The 22,779-nt window shown below is 44.7% G+C and overlaps 1 protein-coding gene across 4 annotated transcripts in view; it reads left to right on the forward strand.

Annotated features, from left to right (window-relative positions):
- Window positions 1–1,992: 1,992 nt before the first annotated feature.
- LOC115152364 (acetyl-coenzyme A synthetase 2-like, mitochondrial) overlaps window positions 1,993–22,779 on the forward strand; it is a 28,613-nt gene continuing 7,826 nt past the window's right edge. For 3 of the 4 annotated variants that reach the window (XR_003867497.1, XM_029697201.1, XM_029697285.1), the window contains exons 1-8: window positions 2,903–3,691; window positions 4,922–5,018; window positions 7,960–8,159; window positions 8,471–8,646; window positions 10,496–10,648; window positions 12,076–12,223; window positions 13,161–13,298; window positions 15,219–15,311. Coding sequence is in view for 3 of the 4 variants with exons in the window: in XM_029697201.1 (XP_029553061.1) it covers window positions 3,382–3,691; window positions 4,922–5,018; window positions 7,960–8,159; window positions 8,471–8,646; window positions 10,496–10,648; window positions 12,076–12,223; window positions 13,161–13,298; window positions 15,219–15,311 (1,315 nt within the window). In the remaining variant the exon portion in view is untranslated. Of the gene's footprint in view, window positions 2,295–2,902; window positions 3,692–4,921; window positions 5,019–7,959; window positions 8,160–8,470; window positions 8,647–10,495; window positions 10,649–12,075; window positions 12,224–13,160; window positions 13,299–15,218; window positions 15,312–22,779 lie in introns of those variants that run through there. The other variant, XM_029697371.1, reaches the window with a different exon arrangement.

Here is a 22,779-nt window from a genome sequence, read left to right on the forward strand (position 1 = left end):
CAGAGAACGTGTTTCCAGTGCTCCAGAGTCCAATGGTGGCGAGCATTACACCACTCCAGCTGACACTTGGCATTGTGTATGGTGATCTTAGGCTTGTGTGAGGCAGCTCGGCCATGGAAACCCATTTCACGAAGCTCCCAACGAGCCGTTCTTATGCTGACGTTGCTTCCAGAGGCAGTTTGAAAGTCGGTAGTGAGTGTTGCAACCGAGGACAAACTATTTATACGCACTACGCACTTCAGCACTCTGCGGTCCCGTTCTGTGAGCTAGTGCGGCCTACCACTTTGCGGTTGAGCCGTTGTTGCTCCTAGATGTTTCCACTTCACAATAACAGCACCTACAGTTGACTGGGGGCAGCACTAGCAGGGCAGAAATTTGACGAACTGACTTGTTGGAAAGGTGGCATCCAATGAAAGTGCCACGTTGAAAATCACTGAGCTCTTCAGTACGGAACATTTTACTGCCAATTTTTGTCTATGGAGAGATTGCATGGCTGTGTGCTCGATTTTATACACCTGTCAGCAATGGGTGTGGCTGAAATAGCCGAATCCACTAAATTGAAGGGGTGTCCACATACCTTTGTATATATGGTGTGTGGTGGATTTCATCTTACCTATGATATAAATATTAGAATTATGACATAGCATAATATAGCACATACATTCCTGAAGTTGGAAATCAACAAGCTGTGTTTGTTTTTTGTCTATGTGTTCTGTATATTTAAATAGTAATAAAGATGTTATTGTTATTCAGATGGGAGATTTCCTGGGTGTTTTTGTGTGCATCTAAATAAGTTTAATTAAAAGAGTAGCCTATAATGAATTACATAAATCACATGATATATTATGACAAGAGATTGGCATAATCGACATATAGGCTAATGGTTATAATTGAGTTTTAATTTAGGTATAGTCGAATTTCACCAACCGGTCGATCGCGATCTACAGTTCGATCTTCTAGTCGAGCACCAAACATGTCTGTAGAAACGCCAACGATAAAGTCTAGTGCTTCTTGTTGTTATTCTGTTGCGCTGTTGGCGGTAGATGCATTTGATTCAGAAGCCCTGCGCACCGCGGGTATGCAAAGTGTTGCAAAGTGTTCTCATTTTGAACCATTTTATTTGTCTGAAAATACAAACTCCCGTCTACCCCGCAGACCAGGAGATCTGTTGCTAAATCGAGTGTGCCTACTGCGCTGGCCAATCGGATAGCTGAAATCCCCGTGCCTGAAGATCTTCCACTACCCTGACCACAGAACAGTTTAATACGCTGCTACCGGACGTAAGAATGAATCACTTTTATACCATGACCACACAGAAACGGTCTAAGAATACAGCAAAGAGCTGCTGTTTTTTTTTTTAATGAGAGAGTTCATGTTTTAAGTTTTTATTCAGCACTATTATAAAAACACAAAACGTGCTTCTCTGTACTTCCTGTGGCACTGCAACTGCGATGAATGACTAGCCAACAGTGGAGGCTGGTGGGGGGGAGCTATAGGAGGACAGGCTCATTGTAATGGCTGGAATGGAATTAATGGAACAGAGTCAAACAAGTGGATCAATATGTTTGATACCTTTCCACAAATTCCATTCCAGCCATTACAATGAGCCTGTCCAACTATAGCTCATCCCACTAAAGTCACATTTTATTGGTCAGTACACATATTTGGCAGATGGTATTGCAGGTGTAGCGAAATGCTTGTGTTTCTAGCTCCAACAGGTGCGGTAATATCTAACAATTCACAACAATATGCACATCTAAAAGTAAAAGAATGGAATTAAGAAATATATACAAGCAATGTCGGAGTGGCATTGACTAAAATACAGTAGAATATAATACATTATATACATATGAGATGAGTAAAGCAGTATGTAAACATAAAGCAGTATGTAAACAACACTATCCTCCTTGCTAGCCAAGTATATTACTAGCCCTGCGTTTGTATTATTATTAGCAGCTTGTCGTGTCTATTTATAGAGGAATATTTCACTTTCTCTGGTCGTAGGAACGACATGTATTTGTGCATGAGGGAGACGCAGTGCGACTCGAGTTTCGTCATCGTGTGGAAGACGGCGTCTCCTCTCTGTCAGTCTCACCGGAGGAAAGGAAGGAGAGAGCGGGGGACCGTGAGAAAGAACGGTCATCCAACTCGGAATTCCAAGTCGGAAAGTCGGCCATCTTTCTGGAGCTCAGACCATCCGACCTGAACATCACTGACCTCGTGATTTGACCTAGTTTTGTTGTTGTTGTTGTTGTTCCCAGTTGTCTTGGAAGCACCATGACCAACAGGTGCAGGTACCATCAGTCCAGTAAAATATACAACCAAATTATTTCAATTCATGCTCCTCGGTGCCTTGCAAATGCTACACCAACAGATCTATGTTCTTATCAAAGCTATAGTTTGGAAATATAATATGGTCAGAGAATACCAATTTTGGCAGGCCAAGCATACAGCCAATATGCTGTGATAATGTATTAGGCCTACTACCCAAATCTCATTCCGACAGAACTGTTTTATAAGCTTAATGTCACATTTGTTTTTAAAGTCAGCGGTAGATCTCGTCTTGCTTTTTGACTGTGAAAGTGATCTTGACTCAGAAAAGGTTGGTAATGGGCCTCCCGAGTGGTCAAAGAGATCGCATCGCAGTGCTAGCTGTGCCACTAGCGAACCTGGTTCGAGTCCAGGCTCTGTCGCAGCCGGCCGGGACCGGGAGACCCATGGGGCGGCGCACAATTGGCCCAGCGTCGTCCAGGTTAGGGAGGGTTTGTCCCGTAGGGATGTCCTTGTCCCATCGCGCACTAGCGACTCCTGTGGCGAGCGCAGTGCACGCTGACACGGTCGCCAGGTGTACAGTGTTTCCTCTGACACGTTGGTGCGACTGTCTTCGTCAAGAAGCAGTGCGTCTTGGTTGGGTTGTGTTTCAGAGGACGCGCGGCTCTCCTGAGTCTGTACGGGAGTTGCAGCGATAAGACAATGTCGGATACCATTAAATTCGGGAGAAAAGGGGTACAAAAATAAATAAATGGAAAGGTTGGTGACCACTGGCCTATACTATAGCCTAATCAAGTACATTTTTCTGATGGGGGTGGAAATGCCACACTTTAGTCATCTGTTATCATTGGCTGGTCCAACTTCTGCGCCTTTATTGTCGGCCCACAATGGACTCCGACTTCCCTTTAAATGCATCTGCTTCGAATGTCTAACTCAACAAAAAGTCTTTCGTTACGTCAATGGTTCGTTTGATAAAACACAAACCCGTTGTCATTATGGATATGTGATTTTAAATGTGATTTTAAATGTTCTTTCACAATTTTGGGTAGATAAAGGATACGATCTTTCTTCTTCAGAATAGACTGTCTTTATGACCAAGAGCTTCGTTTCATGATGTGTTCGCTTTGGAGAGGCTTTTCGTTGCCTCTCACTACGTCGTTAAATCGACGTTTTTTAAAATGCTGTCGACAGTTGAGCAGAAGCTATAATATAGAGTCTTGTATCCCGGAAGCAGTCGCATTCCAAGGTGTCAGTGATCATTCGGGACTCTACAAATTCTCCGTCAACGAAAGTGACCGGTTTTGGGGCGCAGTGGCGCGCCAGAGACTGTCGTGGATAAGTCCCTTTCACACCGTTCAGAACTGTGACTTTAGTCAAGGCAAAATAAAATGGTTTGAAGGGGGAAAACTCAATGTATCTGGTAAGATAACATTTTCTACACAAAATATACACTATATATATATATATATATATATAGTAAATATTGTAAATGTTTTTGTACTGCTATATCTAAATCATTTTCTCGCTAACCTACCTAATAACCATATGGATTGCTGTTGTTTTCTACCTTAAAATAAAAATCTCCATAGATTTGTTTTGATGATGGGTATTGGTTGAAATACATTTACCTTTATTTTGAAAATAATAATTCTATAGTAAATATAGTACCCCAGTTGATCCTATATTCCCTGCCAGTTCTATTTCTCTGCCAGTAGAATCACCCAGAGTAACTGCCTTAATGTTGCTGGTGTAACAGTGTAGGTTCCGTCCCTCTCTTCGCCCCAACCCGGGCTCGAACCAGGGACCCTTGCACACATCAACAACTGACACCCCACGAAGCAACGTTACCCATCGCGCCACAAAAGCCGCGTTGCAAGGGGAAACCCTACTTCAAGTCTCAGAGAGAGTGACGTCACCGATTGAAACGCTATTAGCGCGCACCACCGCTAACTAACTAGCCATTTCACATCGGTTACACTGGACCCCAGGAAGAGTAGCTGTTTCCTTGGCAGGAACTAATGGGGATCCATAATAAACCCCAGGAAGAGTAGCTGTTTCCTTGGCAGGAACTAATGGGGATCCATAATAAACCCCAGGAAGAGTAGCTGTTTCCTTGGCAGGAACTAATGGGGATCCTTAATAAATACAAACAGTACCAATTACTGGGTTCAGTCAGGAGGAGAAGACACTGATGGAATCTATCATGAGAACATTCACATTGACACACAGGCTCTCTTGTGTTGTGAACAAACAAAGCTTTTATCCCAAAGTATTTACCAGGAAAGAACCAAGCTATTGGCAGAATAGTCAAGCTAATTTAGTTTGAAAAGAACAACAGAGCTGAACTGCTTTGAGACTGACTTTCACTTCTGTGTGTGTGTGTGTAACTACATGTGTGTACGCTTGTCTGTATGTGTGAGCGTGCGTGCGTGAGTATGTGTGTGTGGGTTGTGTATGTGTGTGTGTTTGTATGTGTGTGTGTATGTGTGTGTGTGTGGGGGTGTGTGTCTGTATGTGTGTGTGTGTGTGTGTGTCTGTGTGTCTGTGTGTCTGTGTCTGTGTCTGTGTGTGTGTGTGTGTGTGTGTGTGTGTGTGTGTGTGTGTGTGTGTGTGTGTGTGTGTGTGTGTGTGTGTGTGTGTGTGTGCGCAGTAAACTGCTTGGACCGTCACGTTCACACTTCTCCAGAGAGAGTGGCTCTGATCTGGGAGAGAGATGAACCTGGAACTGAGGTCAAGATCACCTACAGGTCTGGAACTATCACTATCTGATGTGGGAACACACTTTAAATTCACTATCTGCATTCATACAGCAAATCATTACATTTACATTTTAGTCATTTAGCAGACACTCTTATCCAGAGCGACTTACAGTAGTGAATACATACATTTCATTTTCATTTCATGCATTTTTGAAAAAAAAATTGTGCTAGCCCTCCGTGGGAATCGAACCAACAACCCTGGCGTTGCACACACCATGCTCTACCAACTGAGCCACAGGGAAGGCTTTGTCTTTGTAGCGACTATAACTCAACACCTAGCGACCTCATCAAGAGGTTTGGACTTGTTGACGCAGCGGGTAAAGGCCTTAGCTTGACAGTCGCTGGACCTGGGTTTGAGTCCCGGGCGAGACTACCCCCTGGATTCGCTACACTGTGAACATTCATGCAGTTTAGTTGTTCCCTGGTGCATGGCAGGTTATCATTCAGACAATTTATTACCTGAAATAATGTTTTGGTGGGGTTACCTCATGTATAACTGAGACGACAAAATATAATCGCAAAGAGTAGGCCTATCACAACTACTATAATCTATACACAAAGAGTAGGCCTATCACAACTACTATAATCTATACACAAAGAGTAGGCCTATCACAACTACTATAATCTATACACAAAGAGTAGGTCTATCACAACTACTGTAATCTATACACAAAGTGTAGGCCTATCACAACTACTGTAATCTATACACAAACAGTAAGCCTATCACAACTACTGTAATCTATACACAAAGAGTAAATCTATCACAACTACTGTAATCTATACTCAAAGAGTAGATCTATCACAGCTACTGTAATCTATACACAAAGAGTAAATCTATCACAACTACTGTAATCTATACACAAAGAGTAGATCTATCACAACTACTGTAATCTATAGTCAAAGAGTAGATCTATCACAACTACTGTAATCTATACACAAAGAGTAAATCTATCACAACTACTGTAATCTATACTCAAAGAGTAGGTCTATCACAACTACTGTAATCTGTACTCAAAGTGTAGGCCTATCACAACTACTGTAATCTATACACAAACAGTAAGCCTATCACAACTACTGTAATCTATACTCAAAGAGTAGATCTATCACAACTACTGTAATCTATACACAAAGAGTAGGCCTATCACAACTACTGTAATCTATACTCAAAGAGTAGGCCTATCACAACAACTGTAATCTATACACAAAGAGTAGATCTATCACAACTACTGTAATCTATACTCAAAGAGTAGGCCTATCACAACTACTGTAATCTATACACAAAGAGTAGATCTATCACAACTACTGTAATTTATACACAAATTGTAGGCCTATCACAACTACTGTAATCTATACACAAAGAGTAGGCCTATCACAACTACTGTAATCTATACTCAAAGAGTAGGTCTATCACAACTACTGTAATCTATACACAAAGAGTAAATCTATCACAACTACTATAATCTATACACAAAGAGTAAATCTATCACAACTACTATAATCTATACACAAAGAGTAGGCCTATCACAACTACTATAATCTATACACAAAGAGTAGGCCTATCACAACTACTATAATCTATACACAAAGAGTAGGTCTATCACAACTACTGTAATCTATACACAAAGTGTAGGCCTATCACAACTACTGTAATCTATACACAAACAGTAAGCCTATCACAACTACTGTAATCTATACACAAAGAGTAAATCTATCACAACTACTGTAATCTATACTCAAAGAGTAGATCTATCACAGCTACTGTAATCTATACACAAAGAGTAAATCTATCACAACTACTGTAATCTATACACAAAGAGTAGATCTATCACAACTACTGTAATCTATAGTCAAAGAGTAGATCTATCACAACTACTGTAATCTATACACAAAGAGTAAATCTATCACAACTACTGTAATCTATACTCAAAGAGTAGGTCTATCACAACTACTGTAATCTGTACTCAAAGTGTAGGCCTATCACAACTACTGTAATCTATACACAAACAGTAAGCCTATCACAACTACTGTAATCTATACTCAAAGAGTAGATCTATCACAACTACTGTAATCTATACACAAAGAGTAGGCCTATCACAACTACTGTAATCTATACTCAAAGAGTAGGCCTATCACAACAACTGTAATCTATACACAAAGAGTAGATCTATCACAACTACTGTAATCTATACTCAAAGAGTAGGCCTATCCCAACTACTGTAATCTATACACAAAGAGTAGATCTATCACAACTACTGTAATTTATACACAAATTGTAGGCCTATCACAACTACTGTAATCTATACACAAAGAGTAGGCCTATCACAACTACTGTAATCTATACTCAAAGAGTAGGTCTATCACAACTACTGTAATCTATACACAAAGAGTAAATCTATCACAACTACTATAATCTATACACAAAGAGTAGATCTATCACAACTACTGTAATCTATACACAAAGAGTAAATCTATCACAACTACTGTAATCTATACACAAAGAGTAGGTCTATCACAACTACTGTAATCTGTACTCAAAGTGTAGGTCTATCACAACTACTGTAATCTATACTCAAAGTGCAGGCCTATCACAACTACTGTAATCTATACACAAAGAGTAGATCTATCACAACTACTGTAATTTATACACAAAGAGTAGGTCTATCACAACTACTGTAATCTATACACAAATTGTAGGCCTATCACAACTACTGTAATCTATACACAAACAGTAGGCCTATCACAACTACTGTAATCTATACACAAAGAGTAGGTCTATCACAACTACTGTAATCTATACACAAAGAGTAGGTCTATCACAACTACTGTAATCTACATAGAAGGATAGACTGTATAAATACACATACTCATCACCCCTCACACCCTCATTCCCCTTCGTATCACCCAACTTTATTGACATTTCTCTCTACAGACAGCTACTGGAGCTGACCTGTCGCCTGGGCAACCTGCTGAAGCGCCAGGGGGTGCGGAGGGGGGACTGTGTGACTATCTATATGCCCCCCTGCCCCCTGGCAGTGGCCTCCATGTTGGCGTGCGCCCGGATAGGTGCGGCCCACAATGTGGTCTTCGCCGGGTTCAGCTCCGAGGCCCTGGCCGACCGCATCAGAGACGGTGAGAGGTCATCACTGTCTGGCTAAGTTCGCTATGTCATAAACCCTGCTTATTTCTACAACGTATCTTCATAAAACCTAACCTTAACCACATTGCTAACCTTATGCCTAACCCCAAAAAATACCAAAAAGCTGATTTTATTTCCATAAATGTATACAATGTAGACAATTCTGACTTCGCTAAGCGCATTAGAGATGGTGAGGTGGCTGATGAGGTGTAGAAAAGAGAGAAGGAACCACAAATAGTCACTGTATCTTTCATTACCAATCTCTCTCTGTATCGACTGTATAATGTACCTGGCCCTGCTCCAGCCCAGTCCAGCACGGTGATCACGGTCAACCAGGGTGTGAGGGGAGGCAAGGTGGTTGACCTGAAGAGAACCGTGGACCAGGCCGTCCAGAACTGTCCCTCAGTCCAGCAGGTCCTGGTTGCCATGAGAACAGAGAACACCGTTGCCATGACAGACAGAGATGTTCCGCTGGAGGAGGTGAGCCAATAGAGACACAGCTTACTGGAGGAGGTGAGCCAATAGACACAGCTTACCGGTGAGGTTCTAACTGTTCATAAGAAGTTGGTGTTTATAAATAGGTAACAACTGTTTTTATAACTGCTTTTTGTATTTAAACAATAGTTAATTCAAAAAAATTATGATTTACTGTTTGTTAAATTGCTTGTGAAAAATAGTATATATTTTTTTTAATGGGTTGTGAAAGAAAAGAATACGTTAGCTCCATGGATCTTTGTACGACAAGTCAAATAGTTCTGCTGACACTTCTTATCACCCCTTACTGTATCACCTTGTGGAAACCTAGCAGCTTAGTAAATGATTGTCAAATTTGTGTGAATGCGCCTGTGTCTCGACCATGACTTTGACTTGAATATAGGAGGCATTATTGAGTTTGAATATGGGTATAAACCAACGGCTCGTAATAATGTAAATGTAACCTTTATTTTACTAGGCGAGACAGTTAAGAAGAAATTATTATTTACAATGACGGCCTACCGTCAATGACAGCCTACCGGGGAACAGTGGGTTAGCTGCTTTGTTCAGAGGCAGAACGACAGATTTTTACCTTGTCGGCTCGGGGATTCAAACCAGCAACCTTTCGGTTACTGGCCCAACACTCTAACCACTAGGCTACCTGCCCCCCCAAATGGAGTGTATTGGCTGGAATGGATTGAATGGAATGATATCCAACATCTGTTTTTTACTACCATTCCATTCACTCCATTCCAGACATTATTATACGCCCTCCTCCCCTAACCAGCCTCCACTGGTTGAAACCTCTCTGAAACATTATTGAGGCTTTAAATGACCGACATCATGTGGCCATGACATCATGTGGCCATGACATCATGTGGCCATGACATCATGTGGCCATGACATCATGTGGCCATGACATCATGTGGCCTGGCTGGTCTGGCGGTAAATCTGCAGATGTGTCGGCATAGGTTCAAATCTGGCCTACTGCCCTTTGACACAATCTCTATCTTTCTCCACTGTCATCCTCTCTATCTGTCCAATAAAATAAAATAAATGGCTGACATCTTTATATGTTATTAACAGGTGATACTGAGACTTAAAATGGTTGAACCATAGAAATATTATTAATAGAAAGGGGCCCTCCCGAGTGGCGCAGTGGTCTAAGGCAAGCAACACTGAAGCATGCATGAGAGCAACAGCTGTTCCGGACGACAGTGTGATCACGCTTTCCGTAGCCGATGTGAGCAAGACCTTTAAACAGGTTAACCTGGCCTCTCGAGTGGTACAGTGGTCTAAGGCACTGCATCACAGTGCTAGCTGTGCCACTAGAGATCCTGGTTCGAGTCCAGGATCTGTCGCAGCCGGCCGCGACCCGGGAGACTCATGGGGCGGAGCACAATTGGCCCAGCGTCGTCCGGGTAAGGGGAGGGTTTGGCCGGTGGGAATGTTCTTGTCCCATCGCGCTCTAGCGACTCCTGTGGTGGGCCAGGTGAAATGCACGCTGACACGGTCGCCAGGTGCACAGTGTTTCCTCCGAAACATTGGTGCGGCTGGATTCCGGGTTAAGCGGGCATTGTGTCAAGAAGCAGTGTGGCTGGGTTGTGTTTCGGAGGACGCAAGGCTCTCGACCTTCGCCTCTCCCGAATCCGTACGGGAATTGCAGCAATGGGACAAGACTGATAACTACCAATTGGATGCCACGAAAATTGGGGAGAAAAAGGGGTAAAAAAAATAGGGGAAAAAATGAATAGAAAGTCCACTCATCACAGGCTCATTGACTTGAAAAAATGCGGAATTCCCTTGAATGGAGGATTCTGTTTCTATGGGGCTGAACTCTTTGTCCCTTTAACAGGAGATGATGAAGGAGGATGTGGTGTGTGAGCCCGTTGCCATGGACAGTGAGGACGTCTTGTTCCTGCTCTATACGTCAGGCAGCACAGGGAAACCTAAGGGTCTGGTTCATACACAGGCTGGATACCTGCTGTACACCGCCCTTACACACAGGGTGAGGGTCTGGTAAACACACACACACACACACACACACACACACACACACACACACACACACACACACACACACACACACACACACACACACACACACACACACACACACACACACACACACACACACACACACACACACAGGGTGAGGGTCTGGTAAACACACACACACACACACACACACACACACACACACACACACACAGGGTGAGGGTCTGGTAAACACACACACACACACACACACACACACACACACACACACACACACACACACACACACAGGGTGAGGGTCTGGTAAACACACACGTACGCACACATGCACACACACACACACAGGGTGAGGGTCTGGTAAACACACACACACACACACACACACACACAGGGTGAGGGTCTGGTAAACACACACGTACGCACACACACACACACACACACACACACACACACACACACACACAGGGTAAACCCTATAGAGCTCACGTTCGATGCTTAGGATTTAGATCAGCGGGCTAACACAGTCTAAAGACCGAGAACCCCAGGGACTAGCTGCGAAAATATCATAAAATAAACAAAGTGGGAAAATGTTTTTTTATGAATATCGCTAGCAACAACAGAATAAACCCATTTTGATTTACATACCTAGAGGATGAAATAAGATAATATCTTCTTTCAACTTTCAACTTTATGTTTCAACTCCTAATATTGAGATAATTACAATCACAGTTTACCAACACATGGCTAACCTTTAACCAGCTAAACAGCTGTATGTACCAGTCTGGCAGTTTACCAACACATGGCTAACCTTTAACCAGCTAAACAGCTGTATGTACCAGTCTGGCAGTTTACCAACACATGGCTAACCTTTAACCAGCTAAACAGCTGTATGTACCAGTCTGGCAGTGCATGTTTACCAACACATGGCTAACCTTTAACCAGCTAAACAGCTGCTCTTAGAGTTACCTTTCCTTACCAACACATGGCTAACCTTTAACCAGCTAAACAGCTGTATGTACCAGTCTGGCAGTTTACCAACACATGGCTAACCTTTAACCAGCTAAACAGCTGTATGTACCAGTCTGGCAGTGCATGTTTACCAACACATGGCTAACCTTTAACCAGCTAAACAGCTGCTCTTAGTTACCTTTCTTGCTAATTGGCTAAATTAGAGATTAACTTCCTCTTCCAATTATAGTGTGGGGAGGTCAAAATAATGAACAACTATCTACCAAATCTATTCATTTTAAAATGTTAATGACTTCTCCTTGCCATTATCATTCACCTGATAAGACAAGACATACATTTTTTTTTTTGCTAACATCCAGTATGATGGGGGACCCTGAGACTCCGGTTTACCTGGGTGGGTTGAAGACCCCTGATCTAGACCAGTACCTATTTCCTAACCTCCTTCCTCTATTGTCCTCTCTCCTTCAGTATGTGTTCAACTACCATGACAGGGATGTGTTTGGCTGTGTGGCGGACATCGGCTGGATAACCGGTCACAGCTACATCGTCTACGGCCCTCTGTGTAATGGAGGAACCACCGTTCTGTTTGAGAGTACACCAGTATACCCCAACCCAGGTGACAACAGACTACTAAGGTTTTTTTTACAACCTGCACTTCAAAGTGTTTACAACTTAAATCTGAACTCGCCATTCCACTATAAATATAACTCCCTTGCGTATATTCAGTATGTAATGGCGTTCGTTCGGAAGAAGGGGACTAAAGCGCAGCGTGGTACGTGTTCATGATTTATTAAACAAAGAAACACTCGAACAAAAATAACAAAACAAAAAGCCAACAGTTCCATCAGGTACAAAATACAAAACAGAAAACAACTACCCACAAACACAGGTGGGGAACAAGGCTGCCTAAGTATGATTCCCAATCAGAGACAACGATAGACAGCTGCCTCTGATTGGAAACCATACTCGGCCAAAACAAAGAAATAGATAGCATAGAATGCCCACCCCACATCACACCCTGACCTAACCAAACAGAGAAAAACGGATCTCTCAGGTCAGGGCGTTACACAGTAGGCCTACACTCTTAGGAAAAATAACATAAAAGGGTTCTTTGGCTGTCCCCATAGGAGAACCCTTTGAAGAACCATTTTGGTTCCCGTTTTGTTTCCAGGAAGAACCCTTTTGAGTTCCATGTAAAACCCTTTCCACATAGGCTTCTACATGGAACCCAAAAGAGTTCTACCTGGAACCCAAAAGGGAACCACAAAGGGTTCTCCTATGGGGACAGCCAAAGAACCCTTTTGGAACCCTTTGTTCTAAGAGTATACTGTCATTGAGAGTACATTTACGTCTTGTGAAAAGTTCTGCATTGAGGCCTGTAAGACACAACAAAAGTTTTAGTCCCAAACATTAGGTTTTATGTGCTGCCTAGCAATGTGTAAAATAAGTTAATATTAAAACAGTTCTCTGTATGTTCTATGAATGAACTTTTCTGTCTTCCAAGAATTACAGTATGACACCAACACATGTGTATATATCTGGTGATGTTACAGGCAGGTACTGGGAGATGGTGGAGAGGCTGGGGATCAACCAGTTTTACGGTGCTCCCACGGCCATCAGGCTACTGCTGAAATACGGAGACGAGTGGGTGCAGAATTACAACCGCTCCTCCTTAAAAACCCTGGGCTCTGGTAGGTCAAACCTTACAACAACAGGACTCTCTTTCTCCTTTTTATGTTGAGAATGGTGCCGAAGGAGATGGCTGCCGTTTTACGATCCCGTAACCAATTGTGCTATTGTTTTTTCGCGTTATTTGTAGCTTATTTTGTATATAACGTTTCTTCCACCGTCTTTTATGACTGCTGCTGTATAATTATTTGTAATTTTTAAAAAAATGTTTTACTTATATATTTTTTACTTAACACTTTTTCTTGTTAACTTATTAAGGCATTGTTGGTTAAGGGCTTGTAAGTAAGCATTTCATTGTATTCATTGTATTCGGCACATGTGACAAATAACATTTGATTTGATTTGATTAGACCTCAGGAGAATATCCTGCTGAATACCATAGACCCCATAGACAATAGCCTTACAGTGTGATGGATCCATAGACAGCAATCTACAGTGTGAAGGATCCATAGACAGCAGTCTACAGTGTGATGGGTCCATAGACAGCAGTCTACAGTGTGATGGATCCATAGACAGCAGTCTACAGTGTGATGGATCCATAGACAGCAGTCTACAGTGTGATGGATCCATAGACAGCAGTCTACAGTGTGATGGCTCCATAGACAGCAGTCTACAGTGTGATGGATCCATAGACAGCAGTCTACAGTGTGATGGATCCATAGACAGCAGTCTACAGTGTGATGGCTCCATAGACAGCAGTCTACAGTGTGATGGATCCATAGACAGCAGTCTACAGTGTGATGGATCCATAGACAGCAGTCTACAGTGTAACAGTATACTGTAGTAGTAGTGTATGCTGTTTCAGTACAGCAGGCGGTGTTGTGCTGATGGTATGTTAACATGATACTGTAGTAGTAGGTACATGAGCCTTGCTGTGGGAGCCACGGATTCAGCAGTCGGTACTATGCATGTCGAAGGCATGTCATGTCGCCAGGCGAGGGTAAAGGTTTGACCTCTAAAGAGAGTCTACATATGTAATGGAACACGTGTGCCGTGCCAGGCCGGGGAATGGAATTATCTAGACAGCACATCATAAACATGTACTGTCTTCTTCCTGTCCTCTTCTTGTCCTCTTCCCCATGAACCCATCAACACAGAGGCGTGGGAGTGTTAAAACCTGGAGGGCTCCTCCTATCATTTCCATTGACTGTGAATGCACCCTCTAGGTTGTTTAACTCTGTGGTGCTGGCTCCCTGTGGTGCTGGCTCCCTGTGGTGCTGGCTCCCTGTGGTGCTGACTCCCTGTGGTGCTGGCTCCCTGTGGTGCTGGCTCCCTGTGGTGCTGGCTCCCTGTGGTGCTGTTAACCATGTCCTGTTCTATCCTGTCCTGTTCCCTCTGAAGTGGGTGAGAATAGACCTGTGGTGCTGGCTCTCTGTGGTGCTGGCTCCCTGTGGTGCTGTTAACCATGTTATGTCCTGTCCTGTCCTGTCTTGTCCTGTTCCCTCTGAAGTGGGTGAGAATAGCCCTGTGGTGCTGTTAACCATGTCCTGTCCTGTCCTGTCCTGTCTTGTCCTGTTCCCTCTGAAGTGGGTGAGAATAGCCCTGTGGTGCTGGCTCCCTGTGGTGCTGGCTCCCTGTGGTGCTGGCTCCCTGTGGTGCTGTTAACCATGTCCTGTCCTGTCCTGTCCTGTCTTGTCCTGTTCCCTCTGAAGTGGGTGAGAATAGCCCTGTGGTGCTGTTAACCATGTCCTGTCCTGTCCTGTCCTGTCCTGTTTCCTCTGCAGTGGGTGAGAATAGCCCTGTGGTGCTGGCTCCCTGTGGTGCTGGCTCCCTGTGGTGCTGTTAACCATGTCTTGTCCTGTTCCCTCTGCAGTGGGTGAGAATAGCCCTGTGGTGCTGGCTCCCTGTGGTGCTGGCTCCCTGTGGTGCTGTTAACCATGTCCTGTCCTGTCCTGTCCTGTCCTGTCCTGTTTCCTCTGCAGTGGGTGAACCCATCAACACAGAAGCTTGGGAGTGGTACCATCGTGTGGTGGGGGACGGACGCTGCCCTGTGGTCGACACCTGGTGGCAGACAGGTAATGACTGACCTTTAACCTTACTACTAAAACTTATATTTACTACTTTATTACTATATTTACTAACTCTATTTCTTACACAGTATGTACTGTATGCAGAATGCTGTATGAGATCAGGGTGTTTCTTAAAATGCACAAGCACGCAAGTTGGAGTACGGGAGGGTTGGAGTATGAGTCCAAATCAAAGTATTCGAATCGGAGCATTGAGGCCACTTCTCGCAAAGAACTATGATGCAACCATGTAAAAAAATGAAGCAAATTTTCTTTAAATCAATGGCAGCCATTATTTAAGCTGAAGCGAGAGAAAATACACTCAGACTTCAGAATTACATTTAGCCTATTCACATCTCTTATGTTGCCAGACTACAATATTTCATCTTGATAAGTTAATAAATACATGCTGTGTTATTTTTGGCATGTTTACCTGCCTATGTACCGTATATAGCAAGCCCATAGTAAGCCAATAGGGCTAACTGGCTAGCTACTAGTACTGTTAGCTAGCCAGATAGCAACGAAGAATTGTTAGCTAGCAACCCATTAACATCTATCTTGCATAATATTCGTTTTAGGTCATTTTTGCCTGTTAAACTATCTGGTTAGCTACATTATTACGGGTTCACGTATAGCTAATTGATAGTTATGTAAAACAGTTGCTTAGTGTATATCTTGTTTCATCTCTATTGCCGTTGTTGTCCTGGCTGGAAGACGGTTCAGTGAATGGGTACTGTAAGTCCATAGTAAGCCAATAGGGATAACTGGCTAGCTAGCTAGCCATAAAGAATTGGTAGCTACCCACAAAAAAATGAAGATCTACCTTGCATAACATTCGTTTTAGGTCATTTTTGCCTGTTTAACTAGCTGGCTAGCTAGATTATTACGGTTCACATATCTAGCTGATAGTAATGAAGTAAAACGTTTGCTTTGTGTATATCTTGTTTTGTCTCTATTGTTGCCATTGTCCTGGCTGGAAGAAGGGTCAGTGAATGGGGAGGTGCAGCGTGAAGTAATACAGTAGGGGGAGGGCTGCTCAGAGTGAGGTAATACGGTAGGGGGAGGGCTGCTCAGCGTGAGGTAATACAGTAGGGAGAGTGCTGCTCAGCGTGAGGTAATACAGTAAGGGGGAGTGCTGCTCAGCGTGAGGTAATACAGTAGGGGGAGTGCTGCTCAGCGTGAGGTAATACAGTAGGGGAGGGCTGCTCAGCGTGAGGTAATACAGTAGGGAGAGTGCTGCTCAGCGTGAGGTAATACAGTAAGGGGGAGTGCTGCTCAGCGTGAGGTAATACAGTAGGGGGAGTGCTGCTCAGCGTGAGGTAATACAGTAGGGGAGGGCTGCTCAGCGTGAGGTAATACAGTAGGGGGAGTGCTCCTCAGCGTGAGGTAATACAGTAGGGGAGTTCTGCTCAGCGTGAGGTATTACAGTAGGGGGAGTGCTGCTCAGCGTGAGGTAATACAGTAGGGGGAGTGCTGCTCAGCGTGAGGTAATACAGTAGGGGGAGTGCTGCTCAGCGTGAGGTATTACAGTAGGGGGAGTGCTGCTCAGCGTGAGGTAATACAGTAGGGGGAGTGCTGCTCAGCGTGAGGTAATACAGTAGGGGGAGTGCTGCTCAGCGTGAGGTAATACAGTAGGGGGAGTGCTGCACAGCGTGAGGTAATACAGTAGGGGAGTGCTGTGCAGCGTGAGGTAATACAGTAGGGGAGTGCTGCTCAGCATGAGGTAATACAGTAGGGGAGTACTGCTCAGCGTGAGGTAATACAGTAGGGGGAGTGCTGCTCAGCGTGAGGTAATACAGTAGAGGGAGTGCTGCTCAGCGTGAGGTAATACAGTAGGGGGAGTGCTGCTCAGCGTGAGGTAATACAGTAGGGGGAGTGCTGCTCAGCGTGAGGTAATACAGTAGGGGGAGTGCTGCTCAGCGTGAGGTAATACAGTAGGGGGAGTACTGCTCAGCGTGAGGTAATACAGTAGGGGGGAGTGCTGCTCAGCGTGAGGTAATACAGTAGGGGGAGTACTGCTCAGCGTGAGGTAATACAGTAGGGGGAGTGCTGCTCAGCGTGAGGTAATACAGTAGGGGAGGTGCTGCTCAGCGTGAGGTAATACAGTAGGGGAGTGCTGCTCAGTGTGAGGTAATACAGTAGGGGGAGTGCTGCTCAGCGTGAGGTAATACAGTAGGGGGAGTGCTGCTCAGTGTGAGGTAATACAGTAGGGGGGAGTGCTGCTCAGCGTGAGGTAATACAGTAGGGGGAGTACTGCTCAGCGTGAGGTAATACAGTAGGGGAGGTGCTGCTCAGCATGAGGTAATACAGTAGGGGGAGTGCTGCTCAGCGTGAGGTAATACAGTAGGGGGAGGGCTGCTCAGCGTGAGGTAATACAGTAGGAGTGCTGCTCAGCGTGAGGTAATACAGTAGAGGGGAGTGCTGCTCAGTGTGAGGTAATACAGTAGGGGGAGTGCTGCTCAGCGTGAGGTAATACAGTAGGGGGAGTGCTGCTCAGCGTGAGGTAATACAGTAGGGGAGTGCTGCTCAGCGTGAGGTAATACAGTAGGGGGGGTGCTGCTCAGCGTGAGGTAATACAGTAGGGGAGTGCTGCTCAGCGTGAGGTAATACAGTAGGGGGGGTGCTGCTCAGCGTGAGGTAATACAGTAGGGGGGAGTGCTGCTCAGCGTGAGGTAATACAGTAGGGGGAGTGAGGTAATACAGTAGGGGGAGTGCTGCTCAGCGTGAGGTAATACAGTAGGGGGAGTGCTGCTCAGCGTGAGGTAATACAGTAGGGGGAGTGCTGCTCAGCGTGAGGTAATACAGTAGGGGGAGTGCTGCACAGCGTGAGGTAATACAGTAGGGGAGTGCTGTGCAGCGTGAGGTAATACAGTAGGGGAGTGCTGCTCAGCGTGAGGTAATACAGTAGGGGAGTACTGCTCAGCGTGAGGTAATACAGTAGGGGGAGTGCTGCTCAGCGTGAGGTAATACAGTAGAGGGAGTGCTGCTCAGCGTGAGGTAATACAGTAGGGGGAGTGCTGCTCAGCGTGAGGTAATACAGTAGGGGGAGTGCTGCTCAGCGTGAGGTAATACAGTAGGGGGAGTGCTGCTCAGCGTGAGGTAATACAGTAGGGGGAGTACTGCTCAGCGTGAGGTAATACAGTAGGGGGGAGTGCTGCTCAGCGTGAGGTAATACAGTAGGGGGAGTACTGCTCAGCGTGAGGTAATACAGTAGGGGGGAGTGCTGCTCAGCGTGAGGTAATACAGTAGGGGAGGTGCTGCTCAGCGTGAGGTAATACAGTAGGGGAGTGCTGCTCAGTGTGAGGTAATACAGTAGGGGGAGTGCTGCTCAGCGTGAGGTAATACAGTAGGGGGAGTGCTGCTCAGTGTGAGGTAATACAGTAGGGGGGAGTGCTGCTCAGCGTGAGGTAATACAGTAGGGGGAGTACTGCTCAGCGTGAGGTAATACAGTAGGGGAGGTGCTGCTCAGCATGAGGTAATACAGTAGGGGGAGTGCTGCTCAGCGTGAGGTAATACAGTAGGGTGAGGGCTGCTCAGCGTGAGGTAATACAGTAGGAGTGCTGCTCAGCGTGAGGTAATACAGTAGAGGGGAGTGCTGCTCAGTGTGAGGTAATACAGTAGGGGGAGTGCTGCTCAGCGTGAGGTAATACAGTAGGGGGAGTGCTGCTCAGCGTGAGGTAATACAGTAGGGGAGTGCTGCTCAGCGTGAGGTAATACAGTAGGGGGGGTGCTGCTCAGCGTGAGGTAATACAGTAGGGGGAGTACTGCTCAGCGTGAGGTAATACAGTAGGGGGAGTGCTGCTCAGCGTGAGGTAATACAGTAGGGGGGAGTGCTGCTCAGCGTGAGGTATTACAGTAGGGGGAGTGAGGTAATACAGTAGGGGGAGTGCTGCTCAGCGTGAGGTAATACAGTAGGGGGGAGTGCTGCTCAGCGTGAGGTAATACAGTAGAGGGGAGTGTTGCTCAGCGTGAGGTAATACAGTAGAGGGGAGTGTTGCTCAGCGTGAGGTAATACAGTAGAGGGGAGTGTTGCTCAGCGTGAGGTAATACAGTAGGGCGAGTGCTTCTCAATTGTAATGTTTTATGTGTTCTCCACACTCTCTCGTCCTCACAAGAACGTACTCAAGAGAACGTGGTCGGACAATGCGCTCGGGGCATATTGAGAAACAGCCCATTGTGACAACCTAAAGGGACAGCTCAACCTAGTGTTGCAAACACTGTAAACATAGTTCTGCGATGCTTATTGAAGGGCTTTTCGGTTCTTGTTTAGTTCCTTTTTTAAAGGAAAAACGGTTCCCTCAGTACTAGTTCTTATGAAGGGGCTTTTGTCTGTCTGGGTTATAGTCTGTTTGGGTTATAGTCTGTCTGGGTTATAGTCTGTCTGGGTTATAGTCTGTCTGGGTTATAGTCTGTCTGGGTTATAGTCTGTTTGGGTTATAGTCTGTCTGGGTTATAGTCTGTCTGGGTTATAGTCTGTCTGGGTTATAGTCTGTCTGGGTTATAGTCTGTCTGGGAAGTTTCCTTTTCTTTGTGTCTTCTCTGTTGATTGTTGTAGATTAGTGTACTGTACAGTGTGAGCTGGTCTGTCTGAGTTGGGTCTACTGCTCTGTGTGGAGCTGGTCTGGTTGGCTGCCAGCATAAGCACAATCAGAAATGTTGAGTTCATGAACTTTCTAGGGAGCGCTTTTTAACCACCAGGAAGAACAATCAGTCTTAAAGGGGAGAGACTGGTCCGATCGTCTCATCAAGAAATATACTATTACGTAAGCGCACACGTACGCACGCACGCACGCACACATGCACAACCACACACACAGATACACTCTACACACCCTGCTCTCCAGCCAATCGAATTAGATGTTTTATATCCCTTCTGGACTGCATCAAACCAGATGTTATTCTAATACTGCCAGATATCTGACCCCAGAGCGGCAGTAGCAGAGGCAGACAGAGGAACTTGGAAACAAACACTTTGCAGCAATTCATTTCACTCTCTCCCTTTCTTTGTGACTGTAAGTCGCTCCGGATAAGAGTGTCTGCTAAAAGGCTAAAATGTAAAATGTTCTCTTTCTTTCCTTTTTTGCTCTGAGGGCTCAGCACCAGTGAAATGGTACATTAGCTAGCCTGCTCTGAGGGCTCACTACCAGTGAAATGGTACATTAGCTAGCCTGCTCTGAGGGCTCACTACCAGTGAAATGGTACATTAGCTAGCCTGCTCTGAGGGCTCACTACCAGTGAAATGGTACATTAGCTAGCCTGCTCTGAGGGCTCACTACCAGGGAAATGGTACGTTAGCTAGCCTGCTCTGAGGGCTCACCACCAGTGACTTTGTACATTAGCTAGCCTGCTCTGAGGGCTCACTACCAGTTACATTGTACATTAGCTAGCCTGCTCAAAGGGCTCACCACCAGTTACATTGTACATTAGCTAGCCTGCTCTGAGGGCTCACTACCAGTTACATTGTACATTAGCTAGCCTGCTCAAAGGGCTCACCACCAGTTACATTGTACATTAGCTAGCCTGCTCTGAGGGCTCACTACCAGTGAAATGGTACGTTAGCTAGCCTGCTCAAAGGGCTCACCACCAGTTACATTGTACATTAGCTAGCCTGCTCTGAGGGCTCACTACCAGTGAAATGGTACGTTAGCTAGCCTGCTCAAAGGGCTCACCACCAGTTACATTGTACATTAGCTAGCCTGCTCTGAGGGCTCACCACCAGTGAAATGGTACGTTAGCTAGCCTGTTCTGAGGGCTCACCACCAGTGAAATGGTACGTTAGCTAGCATGTTCTGAGGGCTCCCCACCAGTGAAATGGTACGTTAGCTAGCCTGTTCTGAGGGCTCACCACCAGTGACTTTGTACATTAGCTAGCTTTCCATACTTTCTCTTTTTAGGGTCAATACCTCACACACCTTCATTGAATAGAAAGCTATATCGTTTGCTGCATTGTAACCAATTCTATCATTATGTCAGTGGAAAATAGCCTTCAATAACCAATGTTCTTCCACAAAATTAATGTAGTGCTGGGCTATAAGAACATGTTTTAAAACCAAATCTGATTTGAGGCTAATCTAACAAAAATTCAGGTTGACCTTATATATATTTCAGTCCTCAATCGCACCATATTACAGTCATTGAGTAATTAAAATAAATTCCCCGGAATAATGTTAATTATCACACAAGTGGCATATTAAAGGGACAATCTGGCATTGGTACATCAATTTTGAGACTTTTAAATGAATGATGTATTGCCATTTGTTGTTGTTGTTTCAATCCCAGGTTGGCTCTTTAATATTCATAATTAAACATGCATAGTTTAGCATGGAGCATTAATGACACAGATATGACCCAAATACCCTACCTCAGAACAGAGGATTATGTCGTTATGTCCAGATTTTACAATTAGCACTAAATGGCATTATTGGTAATTACTGGCAGTTTGATCTATGTGCAAAAAAGTCCATTACAAGGGCAAATAAGGAGATTTGACTGGCTGGCTGACTGGCTGGCTGACTGGCTAGCTGACTGGCTGACTTGCTGACTGGCTGGCTGTCTGACTGACTGGCTGGCTGACTGACTGGTTAAATGACTGGCTGACTGACTGGTTAAATGACTGGCTGGCTGACTGGTTGGCACCTTGCCCCTGTGTGGGATGTTAATCTGTGGTGTCCTAGTTCTATGGATACCCTGGGTGCCTCCCAAATAGTACCCTATTCATTTTATAGTGCACTACTTTAGACCAGCACCCATAGTAGTGCACTACTTTAGACCATGGCCCATAGGGTAGTGCACCACTTCTGATCAGGGCCCATAGTAGTGCACTACTGTTGACCAGGGCCCATAGTAGTGCACTCTAAAGGGAATAGGGTGCCATTTGGGACTCAACCCCTCTGTCAATCCAGCTCCACACCAGCCAGATTAGCATGGTAGATTAGCAGATTAGTAGATTAGCATGGCCTGGTCGCGGGATAGAGTCAAACCTAATTGCATTTAATTGACTTTTAACATGGCCGTAATTCGCTCATCGACATCTGTAGCTAAAGGATCAGGGCTTATTATGCTGACAGACTGACAAACTGGTTATTTACAAAAGCTTGTTCTGGTTCTCTGTTCTCTTTTGCTGTCTCCTTTTTCCTCATCAACCTTTGCATCCTTTCATCTCCTCTTACTTACTCCAGTTTTTATGTATAGATTATATATTTTTTAGGGGGTAGATCAGCTTTAATATTGCAGATAGATTGTGACTTCTATCAATGTAATTGTCTGCGTCATTTCCAATCCCCCATATATTTGTTGGTTAAATCTATGTATTATTTTACATATATATTTCATTAAATATATTTTCCTTATTATTTTCCCCTAACACTACCACCCCTCCCCTAATGGTAGTACATACTCTAGTCTTTATACTGTGACAATTTGTTTGGGGGATCTCTTCAGGGGCCACAACAATATGGTGTGGTCAAAGTTTAGGCCC

The sequence above is a fragment of the Salmo trutta genome, chromosome 1 (genome assembly GCF_901001165.1).
Source record: "Salmo trutta chromosome 1, fSalTru1.1, whole genome shotgun sequence".
NCBI lineage: Eukaryota > Metazoa > Chordata > Actinopteri > Salmoniformes > Salmonidae > Salmo > Salmo trutta.